The sequence below is a fragment of the Candoia aspera genome, chromosome 5, assembly GCF_035149785.1.
Source record: "Candoia aspera isolate rCanAsp1 chromosome 5, rCanAsp1.hap2, whole genome shotgun sequence".
NCBI lineage: Eukaryota > Metazoa > Chordata > Lepidosauria > Squamata > Boidae > Candoia > Candoia aspera.
Window position 1 is genome coordinate 36551029 of NC_086157.1, and position 17120 is coordinate 36568148.

At 37.6% G+C, this 17120-nt stretch overlaps 1 protein-coding gene across 1 annotated transcript in view; it reads left to right on the forward strand.

Annotated features, from left to right (window-relative positions):
* Nucleotides 1-17120, forward strand: part of AFF3 (ALF transcription elongation factor 3) — a 265761-nt gene that overhangs the window by 218150 nt on the left and 30491 nt on the right. The window contains exons 10-14 of the mRNA XM_063304958.1: nt 4642-4804; nt 7515-8519; nt 11809-11933; nt 15279-15477; nt 16653-16780. Of these exons, the coding sequence (XP_063161028.1) occupies nt 4642-4804; nt 7515-8519; nt 11809-11933; nt 15279-15477; nt 16653-16780 (1620 nt within the window). The remainder of the gene's footprint in view (nt 1-4641; nt 4805-7514; nt 8520-11808; nt 11934-15278; nt 15478-16652; nt 16781-17120) is intronic.

The window sequence follows — 17120 nt, forward strand, 5'->3', positions numbered from 1 at the left end:
TCATGACTATTAATAAAGGTTCCAAGGGCTATTAGCAGTTTCAATTGGTGTAAGAGCTGTTCCTGGCCACTGTAGATTGTACATGGATAATTTCATGTTTAGATTATTTTACGTGGAGTTTCTCTTCTGATTGCCCAGCTAGCATCTCCTATTTAGCTTTGACTGAACTTGAAAAGCTAAGCAGGATTGGACCAGTTTTACATTCAGTTTTCCACTATTTCCTCCTAGAATGCCTCCTGGCCCTTTCCACACCTCTACCCCAACATAGCTGTTTATGTGCAATGAAGGCTGAGTATTTTCTTTTAACAAATATTAATATAGAATTCTGCAGGTTAGAACCATGGAACCTTGCACACTTTTTTTCCTCATAGTGAAATTACTCATAGAATTATAGCTCACTCTCTGGAGCATTATGTCTTACCAGGAACACATTTGTTACACAGCAATCTGCTTTACTTTAGCTCATAAAACCTATTATTAAAGATTTGATAGCAAATAACCACTTCTTCCATTGCTACAAAACATTAAAAAAACATGGAAATATTGACGTTACATTAAGCTCCAGAAGAAGAAATGCTGAATACTGCATTAGTTTGAAATTCCTGAATCCTAGTGTAACTAATTGTCTGGGAAGTGAAAAGAAGAGGGACAGTGATAATGAGGTTGGCAGGATAAATCTCTAGAAGTTTGGGTAGAGCCCATTATAATCTGTGTAAGAGGACCTAACAAAAAAGAAAGCAAAATGTTGGAATAATGACCAAATTTCTCTATAGAGGGAAGTAAAAGGTGGAGTCTGTGTCGGGACTAGTATCATCTCAAAGGTGTGTGTTGGGACAGTCCTTTTAATTTGTTCATCACTGTCTTGTCTCAGAGGTAAGAGGTGAACTGGCTATGTTTGCAGATTATACTAAACTACTCATGGTGGTAAAATAAAAGTGATTGTGAAGAGCTCTAGAAAGATCACTTTAAACTGGATGAATGGTGAACTAAATGGCAAATATGGTTTTACTTCAATGAGTGTAAAGTGATGCACATTGGGAAACACATATATTCCATGCTAGGGATCATTAGGAAAAGGAAAGGCAGAGAGAAGCTCTGTAAAGCTTTCAAGATTTTGATCTAAGTCTTGCTGACATCAACCCTCTAATCCAAAGAAAATAATGTAGCACACAACTTACAATGGTAACAATGGCACATACAGATCAATTCCAGTATGGAAGAGTATCATGTTTACATAGAGCATCAATCTTTCCATTCAGAATTTGACTTTAATTTAGTTGAATAGTTTATTTTCATTTCAGTATACATTTATACATACAGATATATCTTTATTATGGTCATTGACAAGAATACAACTATCAACAGTAGATGGAACAAAATAGAACATTTCCTAAGTTCTTCATTATTGCAATCAAAGAATGTCTACTTTTGCAGACAATGTAACAAAATTTGGCCACATTCACAGAAACAGCATCTTACTGGTCTGTTAATAACAACTGCACATGGAATAAATCGGAGCTGCCTGGGTACTTTATTAAGTGGGGAGTGATAAAATGGGTCCTTGCATTCTTATAAAAAAATAAACATAGCAAGACATAGGCTATGGTTTTGAGAGACTCTTCTTCTCACAACCTTTGCTCACATGGAAAAGTTTTGTTTCTGCCCTCAAGAACCACCATATACAGTATGTTGTAGATATCTTGCTGGTCTGAAGAAAGGGGCCTGATTGTTCAGGAAAACATTCCTGACTAGTGCAAATTGATCCAGTTGGGCTTCTAGATCTCAGGTACAATGAGTATTTAAGGGCAATGAGTGCTCAATCATAACACATAATTAAAATGCCTCCCTAGAAAAACCATAGTATTAAAGTTTTTGCAGAATTGTTCTATTTCATATTGATTCATAATTGTCTGCAAGGAGAAAAAAGAACAATAGCTTCTACCAGTACGCTATAATACAAATCCATGTGCCAGTTTCAATGTTAGTCAACCTTGCCTCCTTCCTAATACTGCATTAGGAACACATAGGGCCATTTGAAACAGAGCCCTTAGGAACCCTGATGTGCCCCTATCTGGTGAGAAGTACACCAAGGGTAGGAGTGGAGTATCTTACAATGCATTGAGTGCATTTGCTCCTAGGTAATGGCACACTAAGGTTCTTCAACTCCCTTTGTCTATCAACCCGGTTGCATGGTTTCGATTTATGCTAACTCTTCCCAATCCTCTGGATGGATAGCATTTCTGAGTAGCTTCCATGGTTGGTTTCTGCGGGGCAAAACTGAGCCCAGTGACCAATTTTCCCATAGCTCTAACAGCTCACCCCACACGCACTAGCACTGATGATGTTACCTAGTCAGGTAATGAAATGTCTGCAAGCAAACAACCAAGCTCAGACAGCACCAAGGACTCCACAGTTCAGCTCTGAGCTACAGATATTCTCTTCTATTGGAGATTTAAGATTACTAACAGTGTCTCTCCTTAACACACACTTGCTCAGTTACCCATAACCTGAATCACTTGGAGTTTGCTCTTTACTGTCTACAGCCAAGGGCTGTCTTTGCTTTTCTGCTGGCTCTTTCTGCAAGGTCTTCTTTGGTTTCCACTGCCTCAGATACCTGGTTCTTCTCCCTGGCTGTGGATCATCTGGCTTCTGCCAGCTGTTGCCTCCTCTGCTCCACACCTCTTCTAGTTGCCTCTCTCCAGCAGCATCTCCTCCCAGATCTAGAAGAAAGCCCCCCCATCCTTCTCTACCTGCTCTAGCTTCTTTTATACTTCTTTCTTTTGAAACCTACATGCCAGTTTGCAAGCAATTCTAAGGATTTTTTTTTCTTTTCCCTGCAACTGCCTATGTATGCAAGCTGTGTATCTGACAGACTGCTACAGAGAAAAAACTTCGACCTTGGGAGTTGCACGTAACACTTTCTTGTTTCAGGGCAGTTCGTTTCTTCACAGAATTGGACCCTTTTCAATGGGGCAAAAGTACTGTAAGGTCTCACCTGAGCACCAAACAATAATTACTTAGCACTTTTGCCCAGTGAAGCTTCAGTGCTGCTGAGATATGCTGTCAAAGTGGAAGGACTATATAGCTGCCACTCTTTTTCATGCATTTTGAATCATATCATTTAATGTGCATGATGAACTATGAAAGGCCATGCCCAAATATTTAAACACTTTTACTTCTACAGTCTGGCCATTTAAGTGCCAACTGTGCATTCTAGGTCATTTTTACTGAAGTTCTAAATTGGATTTTAGTATTTTGATGGGGAGGCATTTTTACAAGGCCTTCTGGGAACTATACCCCAGGCAGGAAGACAGGGAGTAGTGTTTTATGTAAAGTTCAGTTCATTGTGTCCCATATTCTGGCTTTGATCAGTTGCTGGAACTGGAGGATGAGATGTCAGGGCTTCTTACAATCTCACCCAGCACATGGGAGGTGGCTGCTACCAAAATTCATGAATCTGCTCCAGCTATCAGACTTTTCTTTTGCAGGGCTGCAGCTTTGCGTAGCTTGTGAGTGGTTTATGCCACCTTGCCTCACCCTGCCTCCCAGCTGCGGAGCTTCATTTGCATGTTGTTATTTCACAGGACTTTTAAGGGAAAGGTGCCTCACCAGCTTGGCAGCTCCCTAGTTCCATGAGACCAGACCTTTGGCATGAAGTTTGTCGTGAAGGAACTTTATCCCTTCAGACCTAGTTTGGGCAAGACACTGATTAAAATACACTTCTTTGCACTTTCCCTTAGTACTTTAAGGCCAACAGAAATACTGCAAGTCAACTTCAAAATAGTTGGGGGGAGGGGACTGAAGAGTAGAAATAAGTCAGTTTAGAGGTGCCAGTTTGTCAGTGTGACTAGATAATGTACACTTTGATTTCCTTCTTCCCCTTTTTTGCCAGTTTAATACTTCTAAGACCTACTGATTGGTATGTTGTAGAATATTGAAAGACAGCTGTTGTTTCTGCATTTTAATTTAAGTGTAGGTGCCACTGCTGGTTTCTCTTTAGGATTAGTCCTGCCCATGGAATACATTTGCCATTATTTACCTTAGAACAATTCGTGCAAGAAATATTATGAACTCAAAATTATTGTGCCCTCTTCAAAGCAAACAATATTGTAATATTGTAATAAAGTTAAAATAATCAAAGTTATATGTTGCAGTAAATGATTATACCTTTTCCTTCCAGTGCCCTCTCTTTTTACATGTATAGCCAGGATATATAACTCCTTAAAAAAGACCATACAATTGGGGCTTGCAACAATATTTTACAGTGTATTCTTCCATCCTTCTGTTAGGAATGCTCCTGTTCAAGGATCCAGGCAACCATTTTCTTTAAGCAGGGCATTCCACACCCACCCACCCACCACAGGTTTTTTCTTTCACTTTCCCAACCGGCACATGTTGAATATTGAGCAAGTTCATTGAGCTTATTTTGAAGTTTGGGGTGGAGGGGAGAACTGCCTAATTGGGAAGGAGCCTCTGCACATTCCATGAATATGCCTCTATTTCCCACTTATTTTCCTATGACTCCCAAACCAAAGTCCACACCTGAGTTTGTTAGTAAAGGGGATTTTTTAAAAATGCAGTTTAATTTCTGTTTTATACTGTTCTCTCTCTCCCCCTCTCTGAATACGGGTTCAGCAGCAGCCCTGCCATCCAGCAGCCCAGCTGCAGAATTTTGGGTCTCTCCAATAAGTGTTCAAGCAGCAGTTCAAGCGAATCGGAGAGCAGCTCAGAATCGGATTCAGAGAGCGAAAGCAGCTCCACCGAAAGCGACTGCAAGAAACCCTCACATCGTTCCAGCCCAGAAGTAAGGAGTTTCGTCCCAGTTCAAATCTCATCTTAATTTCTAAACCAGTGGAACTTTTATTCCAATAATGTGTTTGGGACCAGGGAGCTTTAATGTGATGTTTTGATGAGAGACTTTTTTTTAAATATGAAAGTGCTGTTAGCTGCAGCATAGTATGACGTTTTGGGCAGTTAAGAAAAAAAAAGGCTTATGTTGAAATTGTCTTTCCGGGCCCTATCAGGCTTTTTGAAAAAGCAAAAAGCTATTGTGCAAAGCTTGGAGTAAATGGGTACTTTTTGTGTTCATTAAAGCGTTGCTAGATTCCTGACACTGATGCTCAGCTAAGATAGGTGAGAAGGCATTCTGTACATATTAAATGCTAATGGTTGTGAAAGGGGTCAGCCTGTTGCCCAGTGTCATTGATTGTGAGTCTGTCAGGCACTTAGAGCAGGTAAGCATCATCGATGTGGGTGGTTGAAGGTTAACTGCATGCTGAGTGGTCATCAGCAACTCAGTCTCATACCTGAGCAGGTACCTAATGCCACTGCTACCAGATTACCCAGGAGTTATGGGCATGGGTTATGATGTCTTAGCTAGAATTACATTATAATTCCCTCCTTTAATTAACAGACCTAGAGGAGGTAGACGTATATGCCTCCTTCACAGGAATTGATTCTGTTGTCTAAACAGGTTTTCTTCCAAATTTGTTCTTGGTTTTCTATCCCATGCCTTCATCCTTCTTGCCTGTCTTGCCTCAGTTTCTGCCACCTCTTATTTCATGTTTTGTAGTCCACCTATTTTTCTTTAAGGCTCCCTTCTCAGTTCAATGGCTGCTTTGTATCCTTCCAGCATTTCCTTGCCTCTGGATTCATTATCTCACCTTCACCACTTCCCAAAAGCTAGGGCTACCAGATCTGAGCTACAAAATCCAGATGATGGGAACAAGGGCTTTGTTGTCATCTACTGGTTATCTGGATTTTTGCAATCCAGATCCAGTAACACTACCAAGTCCCCTCTATGTTCTTAGCCCCTCTTTCTGTGATGTTTTAATTCCATCCAGACTTCTCTAGACTGCAGGATTTGCTCACTAGGTTAGACTAAAAACCTATTACTTCATTTTACACAGTGGAAGCTGGAATCCTCTGGCACTCACAGATAGAGCATAAAGATGACGGTGCTATCTGAATAGCAGTATCTGATACTCAGAATTATACATCCCTTGTACATAGAATTGCCACTTAGCAATTGTGGATGCAATACTATCCATGAACAAAAAAGATATTTCATAGATTTGTCCTGCACTGATGTAGGTCTCCCATCAGAATGAAAAAGGAAGGACAATGGCAAAGTCATATGAAGGACAACAAAGATTGGTGAAATATGCCATAAATAGGATTTAATAATACTTTTCATTAGTATTGGAAAATCATTGGATTATTCCTCTCCTACTAACTGAAGAAAAGACTTAAGAAACAATTCTGAATTACTTCATTGTAGCTATGTATAGTGCTGCATAGATGTTATTTATTCATCCATATTATTTAGAAAACACTCTTCAAAGATATATTTATTTATTTGTTTGTTTTATTTTTATCCCACCTTTATTATTTTTATAAATAAGGTGGCAAACATACTCCTGAATATGAAGTTTAAAGTTTTCAAAAGTATTTCTTAATATTGTAAATATTTTCAAAATAAGAATAGACCCATAATCATCAATGGTTCAACCTGAACTGTTTTCACCTGTTTTATTTGAATTGCTTATTATTACTTGTTATTTATTTCTGTAAACTAACTTTAAATGAAAAGGCAGTTATAAAAGCAATAATAAGATGTTTAAAATCTGCAAGTATATTATAATTTAGCATTGCAAGTGTGTCCAGAATCCATTTCTAGCAAGCTACACTGCAGTGCTTTAATCTGTTCCTATTCTGTTGCCATATTACAGGCTCACCACAACTCATCCTGTTTAATTTTTTTAAGCATTAGGAGCTATGGAAATTAGGCTTCCTACTGAGAATGTCAAGGTCTGCTGCAGTTACATGGTACCTCTTTAGATATAGAAGGACTGGGCATTAGACCAGGCACACGCAGTGCATCCAAGAATGAAAAGGCCAATGGGAAGCCCAGAACAACTACTTCATCTCCATTAGATGAACAGCAGAGATAATTTTTGCTTTGGACTTGCAGCAGTTCATGTAATGTTCATGTAGTCAGAGACAGGAAAATTGTAAGAAATTATAAATGGAGGGAGGTATCTAACACTTGCAGAACTGAAGCTACTGACTATCAGAGCAACAGCATAGTGAGCTCAACTGTGTAGGAAACCTAACATTTTATGTTCTTATCTGACAATAATGAAATGACTTTGTTTTTAAAATGGCAGAGTTTTATATGCTGGCCATGCAGTGAATCAACAGTTCTTAAGGGTATAACAAAGAGGTTTCCAAGAACTTTTAAGAGTAGAGAATTGTAATATGTTGACAGCCAGTTTGGTGTAGTGGTTAAGGCACCAGGCTAGAGACTGGGAGTTCTGATCCTGTCTTAGGCACAAAACGAGCTGGGTGACCTTGGGCCCTAGGAAGAAAGCAATGGCAAAGCACTTCCAAAATTTTGCCAAGAAAACTGCAGGGACTTCTCCATGCAGTCACCAGGAGTCAACAATGACTCAAAGGCAGACACATACACAAAAAATGGTAATATGTTGTGGGTTTTAAACTTCATTTTCTAGCCTGAACAGCCATCTCCTAACAAGTGGCAGTTGGATAAATGGTTAAATAAGGTTAATCCTCATAAAGCTTCTGCTTTGAACCAAAATGGATTGGAAGCCTTACAGTATTACAGCAGACTAAAAGAAGAAAGGCAAGACAGTGAAAATGTACCTCCCGTTGGCCAAGCCAATCTCCAGGAAAAAGATATTAAGAATCCTAGCAGAGAGGAATTGAGATCTAGGACAGCCAACAAAGCCCCGGGACATAGAGGAGGAAAGCAAAAACCACTTCCTTCTGCTGCTACAAGGACAGCATCTAAAAAACAGCTAAGAAGGACAGAGAGGACCCCAGCTGGTGATAACTTAAACAGCCATGCAGCTGACAATCTTGATTTGAACCAAGTTCATTTGGCAAATAATAACATTTGTAATCAACCCAAGACTAGGCCTTGCAGCAGCAACGTTGAACAACAAAAAGAACCACGGTCTGTTACTGCCTCTGAAAAGAGACGCACAAGAGGCTCAGGGAAAACAGCACCCAAGTCCAAGGAATTTATTGAGACAGAATCTTCATCTTCGATTTCTTCAGACACAGATTCCCAGTCCGAACAAGAGGAGTGTCCTTCATACAAACTGCAGACCATAGCCTCAGCATCGGCTGGAAGTGACCAGAAACAAAAGGATTCTAGCAATAATAATGGTTACAAAACAAACAATAATGGTGGTGCCTTTGGCTCAGTCAACACCAGAACTAGCAATGATATAGCAAAAGAGCTGGAAGAACAGTTCTACACACTGGTTCCTTTTGGCAGGAATGAGCTCTTGTCTCCTCTAAAAGATACTGATGAAGTAAAAGCACTTTGGGTCAAAATTGATTTGACTTTGCTGTCCAGAGTTCCACAGCAGTTACCTGAGGAGCCGCTGATCATGAGCACAGGAGTTAAAGAAGCCATACATATGCAACATAACGTTGCTACTGACCTGCCAGCAGAAAAAGTGGTTCCTAAATCTAGAAGAAAACGAAAGGTAGGTTTTATAAATTGGTCTTTAAAAGGAAATTCATAATAGCATCTACTGGATATATATGTGTATCTTGAGATATTTTAGTGCAGAGATACACAACCTTTTTCTTGCATTATCTCAATTCATGGGAGTTGGGGGGGTGATCTGCAAGATGGGGGTGCAGCATCACAATTGAAGGTGTGCCTCTTTTGTAGGTATGTGCTATGGCACAATGCATGTACAAAAGGGATGGGCTTTGATTGCAACCCCACGCCTGCCTTCTTGCAGGTTTTGGCACCCCTGCAGATGCCACTACCTCAATTGAACTTTTTCCTGAACTTAATTCTAGCAGTTGCTGGGGATAGAGTTAAAGTGAATGGAGCCAGAGCAGGCATGGCTTGAAGTTTGGGTTAGGTCTACATAATCTTAAATGTCCATTTACCAATCCTAGTGGCTTTCTCTACTGTTAAGATTTACATTTCCTAAAACAGCCAAAAGATCATTAAAAATGATGGAAGCTTTAATATCTTATAAAAAGATGCAATGCTTGAGATGAGGTGTTTTTCTGCTTCTCGTATAGCTATCATCTTATTCCTCTGAGACAGAGTTCTTGTCTCACGAATGGTTTCTATGAGCTGGCTATATAACATGTGACCAGTCTGAGAAATATTCCTGATTGTAATCACTGGGGACATGATAATACTTTTTTTTTTACCTAGCACTACTGGTTTATGAAATTATTTTTATTTATGTAATGAATTTCTATACCATAATCACTTCTCAAAAGGGCTTACCATAAAAATATTAAACTACAATAATACGATAATAAAATAAGATAAAAAATATTTATTAAAAGTGAGAGGCAACAGAAATAAAACAAAATTATTCATCTATAACGTTCAAAGAATGTTTGGGCTTAGCTGAAGAAAGATTTTTAATAGGTACTGAAAGGATATAAATGGTAAGCATCTCATGGATTTCGGACGGTAGAGTATTTTTCACACCATATCTGCTTTTAGGTGAAGATGCTGGTATATTTTATGTAAAGCATATTACTTTACCACTGTTCCTTTACCATCTGCTCTCATTGTTTCAGGAATAATGGTGTTTGTGTGTTAAAAGTGGAGGAGTAATTCCAACATTTGTACAGATCCAGGCTGATTTAAACCAGTGATGGGAATTCTCTTGGTCCTGTTCTAAACTCTCTTTATATATTGTTGCCCACTGTTGTGTAACTATCCCAGCTCCATTCTGCTTGTCTCCACATGGAGATCTGAAGAGGAGATTTCTATCAACATAGAACCCTTACAGGGCATAAGGGAGGGGCAAATGACAAAATGTGTCCTTTTTTACATTCACCATGGCATTGCAGGCACATACAGAAAGGGTGGAGCCCACATCACACTGTCACAACATTTATCATTTTGACAAAATAATTGGATTCTGTGAACACCTCTAAGCCCCAGGCTCACACAACTGGAAATCTAAATTGCTTAAGGCTGTAACTCATATACAGCTCTCTATGCAAAACCTTCCTTTGTATTTACAGTATGTGTGGATATTAGAACAATGGGGCAGAACAAGTTCTGTGATATGTAGAGACTGGATCCTTTTCATATGCATAATGCATGAATGAAATGGGTCATAGCCCATACTTAAGAACGTAGTGTCTAACAATATTGTTTGTTTAAACAGAAAGTATTTATTGCAACTCTGGTGAACAAGAAACATCAATAGTAAAGAAATGTCACATTTCAGATTGGCGTGAGTCTAGCCTACAGCATTATAAAGCACCAACACAGAAGAACTGCAAGAGTATAAAAGCTCTTAGAGTGTTGTTAATTAGAAGACATACTAGGAGCTAAGACTGGTGAGAAACAGCAACTCATCTAAAGTTTGTGAAATTGATCCAGCACTTTGAGAGAAAATATCTTAGCAAAGTGGGGATCCCAGCTTTGCTTTGCAGATTAAATTTCATTCAGGCAAATAAGAATTTCTTGTGCATGATTAATAGCTTGAAAATAAAAATGTTGATGACTGTAGGCATAGCCAGTCACAGTAAAGTGCTTTCCTGCAGTCCATGAACCAGTAGAAAAGTAGCAAGTTTTGACAGATGGTTAAGCCCCTAAATCTAACCATCTGTCACAAGTCACTTCTTCCCCAAGCCCCTGCTGCACCCCATGTTCAGGAGAGCAATTGGTGCTAGTTTTTCCTGCCTGCAGGTGACACTTGCTAGCAGGAGAAATGAAGCCAGGATAATCCATCCATCATTTTCCTTAACTTGTCCTATGTTAAAACTGTAAGGACAGCATCATTTGTCAGCCTTGATACTAAAGCGGAAGAGGGCTTGGCAACAGATTTTATGTTGGCATGTTTTTCTGCTGGCTTAAGGACTGGCGTATGGCTGTCTGGCTGTGTCGTTTGATAGCAGCTGTTGCCCCTGTGCTTTATGTACCCAGCTGCAGACAACAGCAGCTAATGGTAGGGCATATTAAAATGAATAATGATAGCAGTTATTTCTTTGTTCCCCCAGGAGGAAAAAGTGAGGTGATACACTGAGATACGTAGGCAAGACTCTCCTTGCTCGAAGTGTGGGACAGGGATAGAGTTGCAATAATATGTTTACAAGAGTAAGACCACAAAGTTTGAATAGACCTTAATATAGAATCTTAATGGATTAAAAAGGACTCCAAAATCCATTTCCACCGAGGCATCACTGCTCTGGAATTGATCTTGCAACACATGCTACATTTGCATTACTTTGTAGTATAATTTTTGGCATGATGCAAGGACCACAAGTGTCTTGTAAACCAAGAGGGAGGCTACAAGCCCCTTTTTCTTTGTACCTTCCTCCACAAGCTGGATTGGGACCTGTATCTTGAAAGGTCCATAACAATGTACTGTTTGCTTCTAGGACAATCTGCAAATTGGATTTTAAAAAGTCAAGATGGCAGTCGCAACTGTGCAATTGAAATCCCACTCCTTTTTTTTAATGTGCGATGCATGTAAAGAAGGGGCAGGATTGCCTCTTGACTGTTTTTTACCCTCCTCTGCAGAAGCCCCCATTTGCTTCAACCATTGAGCTAAAAGATTTGGTATGCATTTGAAAATTAGCAATAAATTAACATAAAATAATAGTTAATGTTTAACATAAACTACCAAACTGTAGTAAAATACAAGTTCTACAAGGATTCTATAATTTTCTACCAAAATATCATTCATTCATTCATTCATTCATTCATTCATTCATTCATATATATATATATATATATATATATATATGGATATGGTGTGGGTTTTTTTCTTCTGTTAGTATGAAAATGAGGATGAAAACAGAGAGACCAAGAAGATTCACACTGAGCAAGAATGTTCCTCAAATTTATTTGCTTCAGCCCAAGTTATTTCTACACCAAATCATTTCAAAATCATTAAAACAAGGTATGTATTATCTAGCCTTCTAATATTCAGTGTAAAATTTATTTATTTATTTATTTATTTATTTATTTATTTATTTATTTTATCCCCGCCCATCTCCTCATGTCAGAGGACTCTGGGCAGTTTACAACAATCGATTAAAACCATCACAATAAATACAAAAAGTAAAATACAGTAAAAAATAATATAAATAGAAGTAAAAAATAAAGAATCCAAGTGGTAAAATTGATATTTAATATCTATAGAAAGTTATCAGTACAATTTTGTGGTCAACCAGTACTAACCTAGTTGTAATTACTCACTTTGATCAATATTCTTATTTGTTCTCACCCTTGTTAAACATGGTTTTTTCCAGCCAAACAATGTCAGTAATGAGATCATGGATATCAAGGTCTGAGAAAACATATTTTATACATACACAGAAGCCAATATGTACATGTGTAAAATACACAAAAACATGCCTTGAATCATTGATTACATGAAACATTGTGCTAGGAATACCACAGTCTGGTCAGCATTTTCAAATGGTGGATAACCAGAATATGCATAATGAGGGCTTTCTGTAATTGATAAATATTGTGTTAAATCGGTTAATTAAAATTGCCATCTTGGCATAAATTTTTAGGATGAAACGGAATATAATCAGAACCTAGTTTGGAAAAACAGAATACAAATTTAATAAATAAATAATGTTAAAAGTGTTACTGACTCTTATTAATCTTTAATCTTATGAAATGACTTATATTTACAAGATTATCTTATTTCTCATCGTCTCTGATTTGTTAACATGAAACTATACTGTATTGGTGTTTTTCAACTGGCTGGAATGGTTGTTCTTTCCTCCTAATAAAATAAATTTTCATGAGTGAAGGTGGCAAAATGGAACCATCTTTTTGAAGGTTTTCAAAAGGACTTCATGTATTTCAAAATGACTGTTCCCATAGCAGGTTGATCTTTTCCTGTGTTTTCCTCATATTAGCTATGGTCCTGCTAACATTCCATCACATGAGTTTATTTACGTATTTAAAAGACTTATAAGGCCATACAGCTTATTTACCATAATCCTGGGCAGCTCAGAAAATAACAATAAAAACATCAAAAACCATAAAACTGTAACAAAAACTCCCCAAAAGCAAACACTCCTCCATACATCCACATTGGATTCCACTGGACTCCAGCTTCACCCTACCCCAACACTTGCAGGAAGACCCAGTTCTTCAAGGCCTTCTCAAAAGCTAGGAGTGTGGGGGCCTGCCAGATCACAAGGAGAACATTGTTCCACAGAGCAGGGGCTGCTGCAGAGAAGCTGTGCTTCCTGGGTGCCACCAAACAATATTTAAGGGAAGGGACCTGAAGTGTGCCCACCATATCTGACCTGGTGGAGCAGCAGATGCCTTCAGTTCACTATCATGCTAGGTCCTAATTTTATTTAGATTGGAATTCTGTGCAATAATTCATCCTTAAACTTTAGGAGAATCAGAATAAGGTAAACTCATGATCTGGATGCAGAATGTCTTGGCTTCAAAAGTTGAAACAATTAATTAATAGGTGATATGTAAGACCTTGAGGAGCTGGTATCTGTCAGTGTCCAGATTGGAGTGATGAACTGATTTGATTTAATGCAGTTTCCTATCTTACTGTTCCTAAGATTTTAATGGGGGTGTTGATTTACCAGAATCCATTGCAAAGTGTCTGATTTCTGTCTCTGTCCCCATGGACTACAGTCCAATGCAGAGACCAACAAAGGCCCACTCCTATTGGTAATGGCACTGTATGACAGCATCTAAGAACATCTGTGTGTATTACAGCTTAAACAGTGTGTATAAATTAAGAAAGGTCAAAAAATAACATGGGCATGAGATAAAGTAATTGTGTTTACTATTACATGTGAAATCATGGCCTTCGGGGAATAGCTAGCTCAGCTGTGTTTCTGCATAACCTCAGTCCTAATTGCACTAGCTAACTCAATTGATGTGCTAGCAAGAGATCACAGTTAAAAAATGTAATTTGAGCGCTTGGAAAATAAAATTCTGTAGTGGCAGAAATACTTTCCTGGGAGAGATAAAATATCTGCTTAGTAGATATTATGATTATGCAGGTAAAGTTGTTTGAAGTTTGCTGTCTGACAAATTGTCTGAAAGAATTTGATAGAATCATAAGGAAAAGCCATGTCCAGCACTAAAAATAAGTAAAAGCAGAATGTTCAGCCACTATCTTGGACTATCATTTGCTTTTTACATAAATCATAATGTTTTATAGGTATTTTTCATTACTTTATACATACCCATCTTGCTATTCCCTTTCAGTCTAAACAATATTAAGCAAAGCACAGAAAAGAAGTAAGAAATAGCCAAAGAAATTAAAGGCACAAATTAAAGAAAAGGCAATATAGCTAAATCTAACCTTACTCTACCTCTCTATACTTTTGTATTCTTGCAAACCCTACCCTTCTTTCCACTGTATCCATGTACCACTTTATGCATTGTATTTTGTTCTTTAAACCTAACAACACTGTTTTTAGGATCTTATTTGTATAAGAGCCAGAGTATCAGTTTGTCTGGACTGCGTATAAAAGGAGTCTATAATGCCTGGTGCCTGCAGAAATAGGCCCTATGAAAAAAATCACAAGCAGATGATTTGTAACAGGAGACAAGGTGCACTGAGGAGGCCACTTGTGGCTCAGGGGCTATGGATTGTCCCAACATGCTTCTTAGAACTAGGGCTATCAGATCTGGGCTACAAAAATCCACATGATAGCAGAGGAGTGCACAAAAATCTCTTTGCTTCTATCCCATGGAATAGATGGGATTTTTGCAGCCCAGATCCAGTATTAGAACATTTGGTTTATTTTCCTAGTTGTCTTTGTTAACTAGGTTATTGTATGTTTCTGTCTCCTTGGGCCCTGTATTAAGTTATTTAAGTGCTAAGTTTACCAAGTGCAGAGAAATTCCAGCTCCCTATAAACACATATTCTCTGCTTAGTCCATGTGATTTTATTACTGTGTCTTATAAAAAGGCACTTGTAAAACAGCGCTCCATAATTTAAATTTATTTTTAAAACCATCTTATTTTCCATTTAGCTTTAAAAGCAAGTCCTCATTTCTGTAAAAGTACTTTAAGTAGACATTAACCATAGAATTAAAGCTTGCCCTAAAGGGAAAGGGAGAAAATGTGGTCCAATTTGCCAAACCACTTGGTGCTCATGCTATAAAGCTGTTTCCTGAAAAAAATAATAATTAATAGAGTTCATCCTGATATTAAGCTAAAGCTGATAATGTTCATAATAAAAAAAATGTATTCCTCATTCTGAGCATTTTGACTGTCCATTACTGTAATTTCCATTTTTAGTTTGGCAACCCCAATAAATAAAAATGAGAAAATGCTTCAGTCACCGAGTTCCCCCTTCTCTGATGCCTCAAAGTATAAATTCTGTAATGATGATTTAACTTCTGGCAAGGCAAATTGTAGCAACCCTTCATCTTCCACGTCCTCAAGTAGAAAACACAAGAATGAGATTGGATCGTATCTACATCCTGGAGATTTCAGCGTAAGTTCTGATCACAACATATTTAAGTACTTTAAAATCCATTTTGTTCCTATATAGTCCTGTACATTAGATTGTTTGGAAAAGTCTTTCTTAGGATCCCATCCACTTTGGAGTTTATAGTGTCAGGTGAAAAAACTTTAATTCTGGTGATATCCCAAATGTGTATGCTGATATTATCGTATACCATTTTGTGAACTGGAGAAGAGTGCATGGAAAATTAATTTTGTGAAAGTCTTTCTGAGACAATGTAATTTGTATTTCCTCCCTCCTCTTCCTTTCTGTCTCTTTGGGTAGACATTCTCTTCTGATACTGTGTTAAAACTTATCCATTAAAAATCTTTATTTGTAAAATGCCTGTTGAGGTGTTTTAGCATATTACTTTAACTTTTTCCCCAAATTGGAACTTAGAGAGCTGAGTAATATGGAAAAGATACGCAGCATATTGACCCTGCTATTATATGTTTTGTATAATGGTAGGGCTAGCCTTGTTACTTGGTTATAAGGATTGTTCCTGGTTGCATGTCTATGAATCTTTCCTAAACTGGTACCCTCTAAGTGAGTGGAATACAGCTCCCTTCATCCACAGCAATGGTTGGAAAATGGAGGAATGGTGGTCCAACCCATGTGGAAAACATACAAACAAGGATTATGCTTCTTATATAAAAATGTCATTTGCAAAACCATACATATTTCATTATGATTAATCTTATCCTTCTCTGCATTCAATAGAACTTAAACTTCCCTGTAATCTTGTATAGAATTGTATCTTAAAATTCGTAAGATTAATCAGCTCAGGTTGTAATCTTATACACATATATCTAGAAGAAAGTTCTACTGAATTCAAAGACACTTCTTTTTTGATAGATGTGTGTAGCATAGGATTTCAATGAAAGAGTTCTCTAATCAAGAGATGGACTCAGATACATACAGGAGAGAGAGGAGATTTGACTCTTTTTCTCAACATACACTTGGAAGATTTATGAATAAATAAAAATTTCCATATTGAAAGGGTGTGTTTTTTTAATTTTGTTCTGAGCTGAAATTGTTCTCATCCATAAAAACATTGCATGGGAAATAATCCCTAAATTTAATAATACTTCTACAGTTGTTTACAGTTATTCTTGATAGCTGAATCCACTATTAGTTCCTGATCATTAATTTTACTGTTTGTTCAGAAAGCCATGTATATCAGTTCAGAAAGTACTCTATTCTGCAACAAGACACAGTGCCAAAAAGAACCGTGGTCACCTATATTGACTGTGCCCAAAACCTGTAGGAAAATAAAACTCATAGTTAACGATAGGTAAGTCAATTGTTTCTTCTGTGGAAATTTAACTTTCTTTCTTTTCTTTCTTCTATACATGAACTGCTTCTAGACTAAAATAAAATGTTCAAGACAGTGCATCATAAAAGTACATATATCTGGACTTCAAATGTACCAGTAGAGTTGTTTTGTCAGAAATGCTGCATTTTTTAAAAAATGGATATTTATTTACAGACTTACGTTGCTTTTTTTATGGTATCATCAGTTCTAGAAACATTAAAACTATTGCAGGGAATTATGTAAAAAACAGTATTGAAGAAAAGTCTTTAAATGGCACTTAAACATTTTTGTGCAGTTGATACTGAATAGTTTTTAGAGC